Consider the following 15827-nt stretch of genomic DNA (forward strand, 5'->3'; position numbering starts at 1 on the left):
GCATGAACCATTTACTTTAGTGTCTATTGTGGAAGGTTCGCTCGCTCTCTCAATATTGTATATTTTTTTTTCACTTCTACTGATAACGATTTAAAGTAAAAAGAAATTGAATTGTTTTTAGTCGTCATCGTCCGTAACAAAAGTGAACCTTTACATACTGGAATTAAATTGTTTATTTTTCTTGTTTTTATAATTCTGTGGCCGAACAGCTTATTATTATAGGATTAAACTAAACAGCAGGAAGTGGTAAAAAATTAAATATTTTTTTTCTTTCCTCTCACATTCGACATAAGTACGTCCTTTTAATACTGTGTGTGATAAAAATAGATCCTATGCGAAAGTATATTGATTTTTCCATCGAGAAGAAGCGTTTGGTGAAAAAATTATGCTTAACAAAAACATATGGAAGTAGATTAAATATGAATCAAGTGATTCTAGTTCTTGCCTTTGTCGCATTATTCAGTGACTATGTTGCTGGCGAATATTCAGGTAAAATTTTTAGTGAAATATTGTAAGTGAAAAAATGTTAAAACGCAAAATCGCCTTTTTTTTTGTTCTTGGCACTTGCGAAAAAATATGAAAATATTTAGGAATGCGAAGGCATCACTATAATTTACAAAATGCTAATGACAACGAGAAGGAATACTTGATTGAACAGCTCACAAATTATATTGACCAGCAAGCACGTAGGAAATTTCAACAACAGATGCAATTTCAGCAGCATCATCAAAAGCAATATGCATCAGTTCCGCAAGAGATTAATGGACCTGGATTTGCTTTTCAACTACCACAATACAGCAGTGGTGGTTTTGGAAGTGTAAATGATGATTTTGACTTTGCAGTCACACCATTTGATCCGCGCTATTATGAGCCATCGCAACAAAATTTTGAGGACTTTGACGAACAGAATGTTGATGATGATTTGACACTTGACACAGAAACGGGTGTTAAGACAGCAAGTGTTGAAGTTCCATTAACTGAAAATAATAAAAATAAAATTTTAATTCCATCACCAATGCATGTAAATGATGCTCCATCACCAAGTGATACACAATCACAGCGCATATTACATCGTGCTCAACAAAAACAATTACAGCAACAACAGCAACAGCTTCTTAATAAGCAAGCAGATGTATTACAAAAGCCATTGCAAGTAGAATTTGATAATACAACAAGTTTATATATAGTGGCATTGATTGCGGGTCTATCATGTGCTTTCTCAACAGGCGTAAGCATTAATATCATAAAACACACTTTTTTTTCTATACCCCAAATTACATTGACGTCATTCTTTTTTTATTGTTCTTTTGTTCGTAATCTGTAGCTGATTGCATTGGCTCTCATGTATTACACGCTGAAGAAGAAAGTCAAAACAGGTATGCTATTGCTATTTTTGAAATCATGATTTCCTGTCACGTGTTTAACATCCATTTTCAACTTGATTTGTCGTTTAGAATGGGATGTCTTCTTAATTATTTAGTTTGAACACTTTAACCATTTATCATTGCCATTATTCTCACGTGTCTAGCCAGTTGGATTATTAATCTCGTGGAAATGGTCGTTGGGAATTATTTTGAAATTTTTCTGAATCTTGAAGTACTAGATTATTATTTGAATTTTTGAAAACCGTTAAAAATTTTGGTTAGTTCTAGATTCAAAATTAAAAAGTTCGTTATAAATTATTTTGAATTTTTCTGACTTTTGAAGTACTAGATTATTAAATTTGAATTTCAAAAATCCGTTAAAAATAGATTTGACATTATTTACTTGATAAAATTGGAATTTAAATTAGAAATCACTTCCAATCTGTTTTAATGTCAAAACTTTTCAGTGAATCTCAACCTTGAACTTTCATAATACAACATAAATTCATTATTCATTCATAGAATAAAGTATAAAACGCGTCAATCATTTAATCTAACAACAATTTCCTTCCGTCCATTATTGCGACTAATATATCATCATAACATCTCCTATTTCACCCTGCTGATTGATTATTTTCATTTTCTCTTTTTCCTCTTTTTATTGATCATGTCCATGTGTACAATTATTTATCAACATGTAGCTGATTCATGTGACTATACATCTTCATGTGATTATGGTGTGGTTGGACCACGAAGTGTCAAAAGTATGGATCCACAACTTACATTAGGTGATAAAAAGCTTGCCCATTCAGCACAAATGTTTCATTATCAGCACCAAAAGAATCAAATTATTGCAATGGAAAATAATCGAAACGGAACTGAAATGGGCCACAATGACGAGGATAATGATTCGGATGAAAATGAAAATGACTTTACTGTTTATGGTAATTTGAATTAATTCATAAAACTACATTGGCACCAGGATGTCATTTGATATCTCTGTAATCAGCAAATATGTGACAGACTGGTTATTTTGGGTGGTTGCTGCTAATTTGATGCGTATATGTCGCCTATTTATGACGTCCATCACTGCGGCCATCAAAAAATTTGATTCTTTGAATTCTTGCAATCATAAATGGACCTAAATGATGGGCATCTTAAGTAAACAACCCTTTTAGTCAGTGCAACTGTGTCGCACACTCATGTGTCACGGACAAGTTCGACGACACACTGAAGATCATAAACAGCATAATTCACTGTTTATGGTAATTTGTGTCTACGGACAAGTTTGACGACACAATCAATATCATTAGCAGCATAATTCAGATTTAATGCGGTATTGTGCTTCATAGCCACTGCCTTAAACTGTCACAGATTAGAGAATCCACTCAATGCTAATCTGATTACAGATATAAGACTCAAATCTCATCCCGACATCACTTTAACTCCAACTTTTAATCCATGGAATTTAATCTAACTCCAACTTTTAATCCATGGATTTATCATTAATTCCAAATATCCAACATTAAAATGATATTAAATTCCAATTCACAGAGTGTCCAGGTCTAGCTGAATGGTCTGATTCAGGAATAGAAGTTAAGAATCCGCTGTTTTCCGAGGAGACTCCAGCAACAAAAACTGAAAAGGCACAGCCTACAAACAAGACCACAACTAAAAAGTAAAACTTTTTATCGATACCAGATATGAACGAAACATTAAGAAACAAATATATTAAGGCACAGCATGCAAAGTTCTTTTTTACAAAAATATCTATTTTTCAATTTCCACTTCAAAAGACTTAACAAAAATGCAAGACAAGATATAAAAAAAATTAATTATAACATTTCATAATCATTAACGGATCTTTTGCAGTCAAATTAAAATAATTAAAAAAAAAGGAAATTTTTTGTAATTTAGAGGACGAGATTAAAAATCTCTAGAACATTAGAATCATACAAAAAAATGGAAAAATGGAGAAGTATAACTTAACATTTTTGAGACAACAAAAAATAATAATAAATGTGTAACAAGAAAAAATTATTAGAGAGAAAATCTGATTAATTAATATTAGGAATACGTGTGTGTCCACTAAAACCTAATGCTTTTAAGATCATAAAAAAAAAATCATTTAATATTCATTCATTCAAAAATAAAATAAATAATGTGGAGAAACAGCAACAACTTACAACGCTAAAGGAAGTAAAAACTGATTTAATTTTGCGCGGGTGAAAATGCAAAAAAAAAAATTAAAAAAACGTGAATTAAGGCTTTAAATGAAAAAAAAATATATAAAGAATAAATAATGACTTTATGTTATTTTAGATTAATTACTATGTATTTTATGATGCCGGAGAGATGATCCAGAATTAATTAAGAAATGTCATATGATGAATAATGATTATGTTTATATATTTAAAGAGAAAAATAACTTCTATAATAAAAATGATGAATAAATGTATACTAATCTATTTTAAAAACCTCCAAAAACATGCTTTACCTGATGCAATTGTCCAATAATCACGTGATTAAAGATTTATTTTCGTTACAGGATAAATTCAAATTTAGTCAAAAAGATGCAAACGATTAATTTGAATTTTAAAGAGATGCAAAAAAAATTCATAAACCGTTAAAAATCAATTTGAATTCAAACTAAAGATGCAAAAATTCAAAATTGATGCAAAAAATTCAAAAATTTATTTTGACATCTAAAATTCAAAATGGAAAAAACCTTTAAAATTCAAAATTAATTTGACAGTTAAAACAATCAATTTCGTTTTCTAATTCATGGACGCAAACTTTAACATTCCATAAATTATCAATTTATTTAAATGTGAAAAACAATACATTTCCACGCTGAGACAAATAATTTACATAGTTTTTGTTGTATTTAGGAAACTTCATAAATGAATCTATTTAATTTTTAAGGGCTTCACGTTGTTCGAAATCCTTCATTCTCTTCTCAATAACAGGTCTGAAATGTCTAATTAAACCTTGAACAGGCCATGCAGCACCATCTCCCAATGCACAGATTGAATGACCTTCAATTTGTTTAGATACTTCCCATAACATATCAATTTCCTCAGGGCGTGCATTTCCGCTTACAAAACGCGTCATGATTTTATTCATCCAAGAAACACCTTCACGGCATGGTGTACATTGTCCGCAACTTTCGTGTTTATAGAAGGAAATTAATCGGGCAATTGCTTTAATCACGTCTGTTGATTTGTCCATGACGATAATGGCAGCTGTACCGAGGGATGTTTGACATGCTACAAGTCCATCAAAGTCCATTAATGCTTCTGAACAAACATCTTTTGGAATAATTGGTGTTGAACTACCGCCAGGAATGATTCCAAGCAAATTATCCCATCCACCACGAACACCACCACAATGACGTTCAATCAATTCTTTCAATGGAATTGACATTTCTTCTTCAACGGTACATGGATTATTGACATGTCCGGAAATGTTGAATAATTTTGTTCCTGAATTACGAGTTCTACCGAAACCAGCAAACCAGACACCACCGCGACGACAAATTGTTGGAGCAACAGCAACTGTTTCGACATTTGATACGGTTGTTGGACATCCGAAAACACCGACATCAGCTGGGAATGGAGGCTTCAAACGTGGCTTTCCTTGTTTGCCTTCCAATGATTCAATCAATGCAGTTTCTTCACCACAGATATAAGCTCCTGCACCACGATGCATAAAGACATCAAAATCATAGCCTGAATTGCAAGCATTCTTTCCAATAAGACCTGCTTGATAAGCTTCAGCAATTGCGAGTTGCATATTTGATGCTTCATTGTAGAATTCACCACGGATATAAATGTATGCAGCTCTAGCTCCCATTGCACGTCCGGCGATCAAACATCCTTCGATCTGTAAAGGATTAAAAATAAATCCAGGGTTTAAAATTTTAAACGAGAAAAAATATGAAAAAAATTGCGCTTATGTAGCGATGCAGTAAGCTGCGCAGCTGCATTTGCAGTATAGATATACGAATTTCATAACAATATTGCATTATTACCAATTTGTGTGGATCGTGTCTCATAATTTCTCTGTCTTTGCAAGTTCCTGGTTCTCCCTCATCAGCATTGACAACAAGATATTTTGGTCTGCCGTCTGATGGCTTGTTCATGAAAGACCACTTCATACCTGTTGGAAATCCAGCACCACCACGTCCGCGCAATCCAGATGCCTTCATTTCATTTAAAATCCAGTCAACACCTTTTTCGAGGATTTCTTTTGTTTTATACCAATCCCCACGCTTTAATGCTCCCTTCAACCTCCAATCATGTCGGCCATACAAGTTTGTAAAGATCCTGTCTTGATCTGCCAATCCACCAAACTTTGTTTTTGTTTGAGGTGGAGGTGCTGAAACTTGAGCATTTCGTACTTGAATATTTTGATATTTGTGTGATGCTGGCACTGCAAGAATTGCTGCAAATATAGATATAAAGTAGATATTAGTCAATTATATGACGTGAATTAAGATGAAAAATCGCAATTAAAATTATTAAAAAACTGAAGTTCAATGTTATGTAAAAAAATTCAAGAAAATTCTATTTCCTAAAAAATGACGTCTTAAAGTAAAAGTTATGCTGCAAACTTTGGTGCAACATATACCTTTTATAATCCACTTTAATGTAATTGTATTATAACTTACCAAGCTGTTGTTTTGGGATAGAAGAAAGCCGTTTAATTGCTAGTGCCATTTCTATAAATTTCTTCTTCTTCTTCTGTCTAATTTGTCGATTTTTTTCTCAATACATTAACAAAATAGTAATGCTGTTCAATGATCACTTTGTCCGCTGGTACTCTATTTCATAAAGTGGTTTGTAATTGTATTAATTATTTGTATCCAGTTGATTTAATTAAATTTTGCTGCAAAATGTATGATGAATATCAGCAGAAATTTTTTGTAATTTTCTGACAAAAATTGTTCCTTATTTTGAAATTTATAAATCCGTTAAATTTTTATTTACATTTTGGCTTTTTTGACAAAAAATGTTACTCAGTTTGAATTTCAAAAATCCGTTAAATTTTTATTTACATTTTTTCCGAAGAAAAATTTTCAAGCATAAAAATTTAATTATTTACACTGATTTACACTTAAATACAAACAAGTTGAAATGCGCATTAGTCACTAAATCCTAGTGACTTTTCAAATAATTTCGCAGATCAATGTAAACATCGAAAATTCGAAAAAGAATCTGAAGTTTTTTGAAAATAATAACATGCTGTCGCTAAACTCAAATATATTTAAAAATATAGTGAATAGAACACCATGTCTGTTTTATGCATCAACGTCAGCAAAAAAGATAAAGACTAAGGAAAAGAGAGAACCATTAATCACATGTAAAAACAGTAAATTAAACTTATATTTGAATGATCGGAATAGAAAGCAAACAGATCAAAATGAAATAGTATTAGCATCAAAAGGATGGCAACATTATAGAGCTAAGGGCGATTATTTCATCATACATCAAACAAAGGATGCCTCAGATATTTTAAAAGATGCTCCCGAATATAAATCATTAGGTCTAAATCCAATTTTAGTGAAAAATTTGGATGAGAAACATGATATTACAAAAGCTACAAAGTTACAGCAAGAAGCGATACAAGAAATCCTCGACAATCAGCATGTATTGATTGCTGCTGAAACTGGATGTGGGAAGGTAATTAATTAGCCATTAATGTCAACTGAATGTTCCATCAAGATTTAAGCTAATCTAGATGGATTAAAATTAAATCCGTCGATTTAACGAATTATTTTTAATCCTTACAAATTGCATTACAGACACACGCATATCTAGTTCCAATCATTGAGAGATTAATTAAGGAAAAACAGCAGAATGTAGAAAGAAAGTTTAACTCACCACTCGCAATCATTTTGACACCTGCAAGAGAACTAGCTGAGCAAATTGGAAGAATGGCTGAAGATTTATCAGATGGATTGGACATAAGTGTCAAAGTTCTAGTTGGTGGAAATACAAAGCAGAAAATGATGAATCCATCGTTTGAAGATGTAGACATATTAATCGGTAGCATAGGTGCAATAAGTAAATTAACAACGACTGGAATATATAGAATTGAGGATACTAAGTTTGTCGTATTAGACGAAAGTGACACACTTTTGGATGATAGCTTTCATGACAAAATTACGTATTATGTTCGGAAATTTCCATTTCATATGAATACACAACTAGTTCTTGTATCAGCAACAATGCCAACAAGTATAGATGACGTCTTTCAATCGATCATAAATACAGAAGGTTTGAAGAAAGTTGTTGGAGATGATTTACATAAAATACTTCCATACATCACACAACAATTCATTCGAATGAACAAGACTGGCCGTCCCGAACAATTGCTACGAATAGCCAAATCGGAACTAAGTAACAAACGACCGCTCATTGTATTTTCCAACAAGACATCAACTTGTGACTATATTTCAATCTTTCTGAATAACAACGGAATCAATTGCGTTAATGTTAATGGAGATATGCTACATAAAATTAGAACGGGTCGTTTGGATGCCTTCCAAAATGGCGAAGTTAATATCTTATCCACGACAGATTGTCTCGGTCGAGGAATTAACACAATGCGAGCTCGTCATATTGTAAATTTTGATTTTCCTCTTTACATCTCTGACTATATTCATCGATGCGGTCGAATTGGTCGATTAGGTGGACTTAACAGCAACTGTTTAGTCACAAACTTTATTTCATCACTTACGGAACTGGATTTAGTGAGGAAAATTGAATTGTCTGCACGTACTAATTTTGAATTAGAGAATGTTGATGCGAATATCGGAAAAATCCTTAGGTCAAGAATAGAAAAGGAAGTAGAAAAGTATGAAAATAAAATGATAAAAAGTCATGGACGATAAATTTTATATACTGTGTATGTAGTAGCCGGCAAAAATACCAAAATAAAGCATTTTATTGAAACAGTTTAACGATAAATTTCTCATTTGCATATTGAAATATTGTGTAGTAAGGAATGATAATTTTCAGTTCAACTTGCTGTCACTACGATTTAATACAATATCAGAAAATTCTAAAAATAACGGTCATTTGAAATTCAAAATTAATGAAGAACAATCAATAAATCCATGAAAAAAAAAATCATTTCAATTCATCAAAAAATCATGATTTAATCAACTTTTTGATAGGCACACTCGTCAATTTATTGTCATGCTGTGCTGACGTAATATAATTTATTATTCATTTCATCGATTAACGGTAAGTATGATTGTAATTGATCAAAAAAATCAATTTTTATGAAGACATTATCGACTGTGGATCAAATTTGTAAACAAAAGCATAACCTTTTACAGACATTGAAGCAATAAATTAAAATAATTAAGTTTTGGCAAGTAATAGACAAGTTATCATAACGGCGGAAGTAAGTTTAAAGATTCACATGTAATAATAGGCATGAAGTTGCGTCTCTAGTCATTAATTTCTCTTCTTCTCTTCCTTTTTTTCTTATTTTAGGTATATGTATGTAACATATATCTTGATTTACGTTTGTTAAAAGAAGAAATTTCTTTTTTTTACGTTGGATAGTAAAAAAGCACACAACCAACAAAATGTCTGTGATAACATTAAAATGTTTTAGTGCAAAATCGAAATCATAAACGAAAAGTCGTTTCTGTAAGAGAGAAAATAGAAATTTTTTCTATTAAATTTTTTTAATTATTTGAATTTAAAATATAATGAGGGAGAGAAAAATGTTGCCAGCATATCAACGATTAAAAACTGACGAGAGTCAACCGGATACTAACAAAAAAGCAGCATTTTCCATTGCCTTTGGCAACTTTTCATTGATGACTGTATCTTTACCACTATTTTCATTCATCTTTTGTGTCGCATACTCGATAATATTTTTCTTTGAGGAATCTGTATCAACACACTGTCATGTGTGGAATTATTTGCCATCAATAAGTGCAGCAATTGGAGCTTTTCAGCCACAAGCAATTGTATGGCAAACGGCAATAGTTTTACATTTTATACCAAGATTAACAGTTACATGGATGTACTATAATTTTTATACACAACAAATCAGGAGGAATAGACAATTTGTTGCAAACATAGCTATATTTCTCAATTTAATTGAGAATATTTGTCTTCTTGGATTGTCGCTGTATAATTCGACAACTTATTATGGTAAGTACATCAATTAATTAAATTCCTGTATGTCTATTAATAGATACATGCTCACACTTCTGTTTTTTCATTTGTAGATTACCATAAAGTATTTTTCTGTACATTCATTGTAACATCGGAACTGTACATGATGTTAAGCTATTATCTCAATAAATCAGCACGACGAAATATCAATTTAGATCAACGAGAGTTGAAGTCACTGAGACTTAAAAGAAATTTATGTATAATTAATGTAGCATCGATTCTATTAGCAACTTATTTCTTTATAAGACACAACGATCACTGTGAAGGAGGAAGTAAGTATTACACAAAGAATTTTCAAACAATCTCAAAAAGACAAAATTTCCTTTATTAATCATATTGCTATATAATATGCGACACTAAAATTTATGAACACCTTTGTTTATTTTCAGTATATACTCTTTTTGCATTCTTTGAATATATTGTCGTCCTCACAAATATGGGCTTTCACCTTACGTCTATATACGATTTTCATAATCAACATTTGATCTTTGATTGGACATATGGGATTAGAGTTCATTATCAATAAAGTGCTAATAATTTTTGGGGGTCATTCATGTATGACGGATTCCAAGAATTACGAGAAGAAACAAAAATGTGACGTCATGAATGACCTCTTAGTTATGTTTAAAACAATTCTATTTTTGATATTCTCAAACAAACAAAACGAAAAAAAATCAAAATTTCCATTAAATAGTTATTGCTGGTTACTTAGGCTTATAAATATGGGCAATAAAAATTTTCTCTAGAATATTGCTTTAACTATATTAATGACAATTTGCTATTTTTAAAGTCTTTCAAACAATGCGTAACAATAACTAAAAAACATTTCAAAAATGAAAAAAAGGTTTAGGTAGAATTAACATTAATTAATTTATAAAAAAACAGGAACAGTGGTAAAAAAAGGCTCTTTTATAATAAAAACAGGAAACAATAAAAAAATTTGTACATAAAGACCATAATTAAAAATGTTAAGAAACAAAATGCTTTATAAAAAAATAAATTATGAATTTAAAAACAACAATTATTATGCTGGAATTAATTAGTCTTTCAGACCTTTAAAAATTGCACATGAGACACAAGTCTTTTTTTGAAACAGATATGACTGAATACGAATAGTCAATAAGTGGCGATTCTGTAGTTTTTTAGATTTTTTCATTTTCTTGTCTTATCAATAAAAATGTCTAATCATGGCGCTTAACAAATCTAAATGAACTTTCGACTTTATCGGCAATCATTTTGGCGATTGATAAACTGGAAGTGGCTCCGGGACTTGGTGCGTTACAGCTAGAATAGATTTTGATATGATAAGATAAGCATAAAATTTTTGAAAATGATTTCTTAATTAAGATTAACTTTTAAATCCCACGGATTTAATATTAATCTAATCCTTTGGACATAACTGTAATCACGATTGACACACTTACCAATGCAAAATTCTTGTTCCAATTTCACCTTCACCATACTCAAAGATGAAATCGTCAACCAACGAACCGTCGCTACGTAAAGCTTGAGCACGGACACCAGCAGGTCCTTTACTGATATCATTAACAGTAATTTCAGGTATGAACTTTTGCAATTCGCGTACTTGCAATGCTGGTATTAACGATTGTGTGATCTCTTTGATACCTGCTCCAAGATATCTAGTTGCCATACGAATCAGACCTGTAAAAATAATGTTGTTAATTATCTTAGCATTTATTGTTCCTTAAAAGTGTCAAACCTGGATATTTTACGGCATCAAGGAATTCGAATAGATTGAAGTCCGTCCATTTATATCCTTCACGTTTGAATGCTAAAACTGCATTTGGTCCCAGCCAAATGCTTCCATCCATACGTGGTGTAAAATGAACACCCAAAAATGGGAAACGTGGATCAGGAACTGGATAAATATTTCCTCTGACCCAATGAGCTTTCTCTGGATTTAACAGCAAATATTCCCCACGGAAAGGTACGATTTTTGGAGGGGTCTTGTTTCCAGTTAAAGCTGCAATTTTATCTGCTTGTAAGCCACCGCAAGTAAGGATATAACGAGAATAAATTTGTTCGCCATTAGCTGCTACAACAGTTACCGGATGTTCTGCATTGTTAGTGGATCTATAGAACTTTTTGACCTCAAAGTTTAAGAAAATTTCTCCGCCAGATTCCTTAAAATCTTTAGCATAATATTCAGTCACAAGTGCCCAATCAACGATTCCAGTATGAGGCGAATGAATGGCTCTAATTCCTCTACAGTATGGCTCAATTTCCTTTATTCCTTTGGCATCAACCAGCTTCAAATCGGGCACTTTGTTCTTTAATCCGCGATCATACAAATCCTATGAAAGAAAATAACGGTTAAAAAATATTTGAAAACATAGAAATTTGTTTTGTGAGCTGTTTTCCCCTGGATTTTTAGTAATATAATTAATATATTTTGTGTGTCATTATTTTTAATCTTAACCACTTGACAATTTAATTTGTGCTGATTAACATTTCATCTTATACTTGAAATTCTAAAATTACGTGGCAAAAGTAAACATTTATAATTAAATTTAGGAACAATTGATTATTTCATAAGAAACATAAAACTGTGTATCTGTTGTGCTTGACAGGTTCTGTCTCTAGTATAGTATATAATGGAAAATAAGATTTAAGAAACGTCAAAGAAAAATTAAAATTCAATATGTTAAAGCCAATATTTCTGCTAATAGTCACATTATGCATAATAATAGATGCTCGAAAGCATCATTTAGAGATAAAGGTAAGTAATAGGATGAGGAAATGTCTGAAAAAATTATGAAAATGGAAAAATTGATTTTTCTCATACAATCCATCTTTTTTTCTACCTTAAAAAATATTAACAGAATGACATTAGACAGTATATATCGTTGAGTTCATTTGGATTCTATAAGCAAGCACATCTTATTGTTAGAGTATCAGAATTTAAGTTACTTCATGGACAAGAGAATAGTGTTGTAAGTTAAATTATTAATGACATCGTATGACGACACATACAATCATGTCTAATGTTTTTCATTCTAGTTTGGATTATCACTTGATAAGACAGTATCGGATGCGATGCGACAAAATACAGATCTACATCAAGACAGGTGCTTCTTAGAAGAGAAGAATTTAATTATGCCAACAAATGAGCCTGTTGTATTCTTTATTATGAATTTTATATCTGAAAAGTAAGCTAGCTTAATGTTATTTTCGTGTACCTGCTTATTATCATTAATGATTGATATCTAATCTATAGAGTGACGATAAATTGCTCAAGGAATTGGCACAATATGGATATATTTCCAGATTTCAAAAGAGATACTCATAGTAAGCATAAACTTTTTCAACTAATTAAAGCACTTAATTAAATTAAAAAAATATTTCCAGATGATCCAGTTCAATATAGTAATGGATCTTACGAGTGTAATATTCCGTCATTAACGCTGACACGAATGAGACAAGATGATACATACAAATATTTCGAGTTTAAATTCGTTATGTTTGTGAATACAGACGATGATGAAGGTCTATATAATCTGTATTTCCATGCATGTCCTAACTATGATCCAGATCCAAGAAAAACTTATTTCCTAAGCTTCAATGTTGATATTGAGGAGAATAATAATGGAAATTATTTGTCAGCAACTGAAATGCCATTGCCAATTCTATACTTTTTGATGTCTGTGATATACTTCTTATCTGGATTATTATGGATATATGTTTTAAGACAAAGCAAGCATCCGGTCTTTAAGATTCATTATTTAATGGGAGTTTTAGTGTTTTTAAAGTCACTAAGCTTAATGTTTCATTCTATAAATTTCCATTTCATCGAAATTAGAGGCGAACATGTTGAAACATGGGCAATACTCTATTATATAACTCACTTATTGAAAGGTGCCTGCCTGTTCATCACAATTGTGCTCATTGGAACCGGTTGGACATTTATCAAACACATTCTTAGTGATAAGGACAAGAAAATCTTTATGATTGTGATTCCTTTACAAATTCTTGCAAACATTGCCGAAATAATCTTCGACGAGAGTGAACAAGGAAGTTTAGAGCACTCAACATGGCGTGACATTTTTATATTAGTTGATTTATTGTGCTGTGCAGCTATTCTATTTCCTGTGGTATGGTCAATAAGACATTTACAGGAAGCATCCGCAACTGATGGAAAAGTAGCTATGAATCTTAAGAAATTAAAGCTTTTCCGTCAATTCTACATCATGATTGTGTGCTACATCTATTTCACACGTATTATTGTGTAAGTATTTTTTATAATTAATTGCTTTATTGTCGTTTACCTCCTTTTTTAAGGTCTTATTTGCTTATAAATTAAATGTTTAATTAATTTAATATACTTGAAACGTTTACAGATTTCTACTGAAAATCACCGTTCCATTTCAATATGCATGGCTCGACGAGTTATTCAGAGAGATGGCGACATACGTTTTTTACGTCCTAACAGGCTATAAATTTCGACCAATTACACAAAGTCCATATTTTAATGTCAGAGAGCTTGAAGATGACGATGAAATTGAAGTGTTGACACAAACTGGACTTACAGAAAACATTCGTAATGTAACGAATAGATCATTAGGATTAACAACAGTGGAATCATACAATGAAGATGAAAAGGAAAATCTTATAAGTAAGCGTGAATCAAGCCACGAGTATGATTAAGTTTTTTAATGTTACATTCTAGATTTGTTCAAAATTAAGAGAAATGAAATGAAAAAAATACTGTCTGATCAAAGAACTAATTATCACTTATTTTTTCGTATCATAAATGTGCTTAGGTAAATTTGTATAGCGTATTATTCCGTGTGATTCAATAAATTTTTTGTACATAAACGTCTAATTTACCAAATAAATAGAATCACTTCAATTTTATTATCTTTTCTTCTTCTTATTGTCTGTCGTACTTTTCACACACCTCACACTCATTTATTTATCTCTAACAAGTGTGATGACACGTTAAGATTGTCGGAGAATTGGTGCATGATACCTGATAATACAGCTGTTAATATCATGACTTAATCCTAATCCCGAAATTTTAATCTTAGGATTTATTTAAATCTACCGTGGAAAATTAATAATTTTCAAATCATAGCAGCACTCAATGACACAAATAATTAATTCCTCATATATATCTAAGTAGGCCAACAAACAGACGATCAAAAGAATCTGAATAAAGTGTCATTAAATGCGAAGATATTTTTTTATTTTCAGAATAATACGCGAAAATCGTTGTTTTCTTTTCACTCTAGTATCATAGTATATACATATGTTACGGCACTAATAAAAAATCGAAAATGATTCCGTTGTGAATGAAAGTGAAGGACAATTTATGTAATTCATCTCAATGTTTTCGAAAAAAACAAGAATATTTGCTTTTCTTGTTTTCAAATTTCATTATCAACACATATAATTAATTTGATTATGATTCTTAACTCGTGGGAAGGCTGAATGAACTCAAAAAATATATTACTTTAAGTCTATGATGACTTTAGATATCTCGAAATGAAAAAGTTAATAATAGAAGTGAGAATAAATTATTTTGGGAATGCGTAAGGGACGAAAAGCAATAAAATCAATGTCATGGGAATCGGATAGATGATAACAAGATTTAGGCATAAATATTTACTGACCTTTAATCTTTCTTCTTCGACTTTATTTGTTGCAACGATCAATTTACCAACTTTCTTATATGGAATATTCTTTTCATCACAATATTTGTATGCTAAATGCAATCCCTCGACGCATAATTTTGCTTTTAATGATCCTGGCTTATAGTAGATACCCGCATGAATGACTCCACTAAGATAGATGTTAATGACATCGAAAAAATAGATGTTAAATATAGTGATCTAATTTTTTCTCAGAATCATTCATGTAAAATCACCTGTTATGTCCACTCTGATGTACTGCAACTTTTTTTTCTTTTTCTACAATTGCAATTTTTAAATGCGGATGACGATTAATTATCTCACGAGCGCTAGCAACACCAACAATTCCACCTCCGACAATAGTTAAATCAAATGCATTATTAGCTGTACTATAACACCTAAATCCACTAGATATTGCACTTCGTAACATTATCATGTTTTATCACTTAATTCAATTTAAATAGATTGCTTATTCAAGTGTACCCGATAAGACGTATCGCGATATTAATCAACTACCAAACAGTTGATAAAAAAAATTAATCTTTCTAACTTATTTGTCTCTTGAGCAATGACAATAAACATTCCCGTAATTCAAAACTGATGTCACC

The 15827-nt window shown here is 31.2% G+C and overlaps 6 protein-coding genes across 7 annotated transcripts; 4 read left to right on the forward strand and 2 right to left on the reverse strand.

Annotated features, from left to right (window-relative positions):
- The first annotated feature begins 23 nt into the window (after positions 1-23).
- On the forward strand, positions 24-3851 carry LOC139097573 (protein cab-1). 2 transcript variants are annotated; one of them, XM_070649457.1, is made up of 6 exons: positions 25-246; positions 328-489; positions 591-1228; positions 1325-1376; positions 2066-2308; positions 2919-3851. In XM_070649457.1, exons 2-6 carry the CDS (start codon positions 333-335, stop codon positions 3044-3046), a joined length of 1218 nt encoding a protein of 405 aa, XP_070505558.1. In that variant the 5' UTR covers positions 25-246; positions 328-332; the 3' UTR covers positions 3047-3851. The 2 variants fall into 2 exon arrangements, with proteins under 2 accessions (XP_070505557.1, XP_070505558.1); XM_070649456.1 differs by having other exon boundaries at positions 24-489.
- Positions 3852-4132: 281 nt separating this feature from the next.
- Positions 4133-6196, reverse strand: LOC139097572 (NADH dehydrogenase [ubiquinone] flavoprotein 1, mitochondrial-like). The gene is made up of 3 exons (XM_070649455.1): positions 6037-6196; positions 5398-5810; positions 4133-5249 (listed from the first exon to the last, which is right to left on the reverse strand). The coding sequence occupies exons 1-3, from the start codon at positions 6083-6085 to the stop codon at positions 4278-4280; spliced, it is 1434 nt and encodes a 477-aa protein (XP_070505556.1). The 5' UTR covers positions 6086-6196; the 3' UTR covers positions 4133-4277.
- A 380-nt stretch (positions 6197-6576) lies between these two features.
- Dbp21E2 (putative ATP-dependent RNA helicase Dbp21E2) lies at positions 6577-8325 on the forward strand. Its single transcript, XM_070649450.1, has 2 exons — positions 6577-7048; positions 7171-8325. Exons 1-2 carry the CDS (start codon positions 6608-6610, stop codon positions 8260-8262), a joined length of 1533 nt encoding a protein of 510 aa, XP_070505551.1. The 5' UTR covers positions 6577-6607; the 3' UTR covers positions 8263-8325.
- Positions 8326-8694: 369 nt separating this feature from the next.
- On the forward strand, positions 8695-10589 carry PGAP2 (Post-GPI attachment to proteins 2). Its single transcript, XM_070649452.1, has 4 exons — positions 8695-8780; positions 8873-9544; positions 9622-9840; positions 9958-10589. Exons 2-4 carry the CDS (start codon positions 9094-9096, stop codon positions 10092-10094), a joined length of 807 nt encoding a protein of 268 aa, XP_070505553.1. The 5' UTR covers positions 8695-8780; positions 8873-9093; the 3' UTR covers positions 10095-10589.
- L2HGDH (L-2-hydroxyglutarate dehydrogenase) lies at positions 9860-15809 on the reverse strand. The gene is made up of 5 exons (XM_070649451.1): positions 15456-15809; positions 15202-15370; positions 11289-11883; positions 10993-11230; positions 9860-10852 (listed from the first exon to the last, which is right to left on the reverse strand). The coding sequence occupies exons 1-5, from the start codon at positions 15653-15655 to the stop codon at positions 10750-10752; spliced, it is 1305 nt and encodes a 434-aa protein (XP_070505552.1). The 5' UTR covers positions 15656-15809; the 3' UTR covers positions 9860-10749.
- Positions 12151-14446, forward strand: LOC139097565 (protein GPR107). Its single transcript, XM_070649449.1, has 6 exons — positions 12151-12308; positions 12412-12522; positions 12590-12738; positions 12807-12877; positions 12938-13814; positions 13927-14446. Exons 1-6 carry the CDS (start codon positions 12231-12233, stop codon positions 14231-14233), a joined length of 1593 nt encoding a protein of 530 aa, XP_070505550.1. The 5' UTR covers positions 12151-12230; the 3' UTR covers positions 14234-14446.
- Positions 15810-15827: the final 18 nt, after the last annotated feature.

The sequence above is a fragment of the Chironomus tepperi genome, unplaced genomic scaffold, assembly GCF_022539635.2.
Source record: "Chironomus tepperi strain 1889 unplaced genomic scaffold, CSIRO-AGI_Ctep_v1 contig_424, whole genome shotgun sequence".
Taxonomy (NCBI): domain Eukaryota; kingdom Metazoa; phylum Arthropoda; class Insecta; order Diptera; family Chironomidae; genus Chironomus; species Chironomus tepperi.

Excerpts from the sequence above, each read along its gene's own strand:
- LOC139097573 (XM_070649456.1), top strand. The coding sequence starts at position 333 with ATGCGAAAGTATATTGATTTTTCCATCGAGAAGAAGCGTTTGGTGAAA. Across the intron at positions 490-590 it reads TGTTGCTGGCGAATATTCAG|GAATGCGAAGGCATCACTAT; the intron begins GTAAAATTTTTA and ends GAAAATATTTAG. Across the intron at positions 1,377-2,065 it reads GAAGAAGAAAGTCAAAACAG|CTGATTCATGTGACTATACA; the intron begins GTATGCTATTGC and ends ATCAACATGTAG.
- LOC139097572 (XM_070649455.1), bottom strand. The coding sequence starts at position 6,085 with ATGGCACTAGCAATTAAACGGCTTTCTTCTATCCCAAAACAACAGCTT. Across the intron at positions 5,811-6,036 it reads TATCCCAAAACAACAGCTTG|CAATTCTTGCAGTGCCAGCA; the intron begins GTAAGTTATAAT and ends CTATATTTGCAG. Across the intron at positions 5,250-5,397 it reads GACACGATCCACACAAATTG|ATCGAAGGATGTTTGATCGC; the intron begins GTAATAATGCAA and ends AATCCTTTACAG.
- Dbp21E2 (XM_070649450.1), top strand. The coding sequence starts at position 6,608 with ATGCTGTCGCTAAACTCAAATATATTTAAAAATATAGTGAATAGAACA. Across the intron at positions 7,049-7,170 it reads CTGAAACTGGATGTGGGAAG|ACACACGCATATCTAGTTCC; the intron begins GTAATTAATTAG and ends ATTGCATTACAG.
- PGAP2 (XM_070649452.1), top strand. The coding sequence starts at position 9,094 with ATGAGGGAGAGAAAAATGTTGCCAGCATATCAACGATTAAAAACTGAC. Across the intron at positions 9,545-9,621 it reads TAATTCGACAACTTATTATG|ATTACCATAAAGTATTTTTC; the intron begins GTAAGTACATCA and ends TTTCATTTGTAG. Across the intron at positions 9,841-9,957 it reads CGATCACTGTGAAGGAGGAA|TATATACTCTTTTTGCATTC; the intron begins GTAAGTATTACA and ends GTTTATTTTCAG.
- LOC139097565 (XM_070649449.1), top strand. The coding sequence starts at position 12,231 with ATGTTAAAGCCAATATTTCTGCTAATAGTCACATTATGCATAATAATA. Across the intron at positions 12,523-12,589 it reads ATGGACAAGAGAATAGTGTT|TTTGGATTATCACTTGATAA; the intron begins GTAAGTTAAATT and ends TTTTCATTCTAG. Across the intron at positions 12,878-12,937 it reads TTTCAAAAGAGATACTCATA|ATGATCCAGTTCAATATAGT; the intron begins GTAAGCATAAAC and ends AAATATTTCCAG.
- L2HGDH (XM_070649451.1), bottom strand. The coding sequence starts at position 15,655 with ATGATAATGTTACGAAGTGCAATATCTAGTGGATTTAGGTGTTATAGT. Across the intron at positions 15,371-15,455 it reads CATCAGAGTGGACATAACAG|TGGAGTCATTCATGCGGGTA; the intron begins GTGATTTTACAT and ends CATCTATCTTAG. Across the intron at positions 11,231-11,288 it reads TGATGCCGTAAAATATCCAG|GTCTGATTCGTATGGCAACT; the intron begins GTTTGACACTTT and ends TTATTTTTACAG.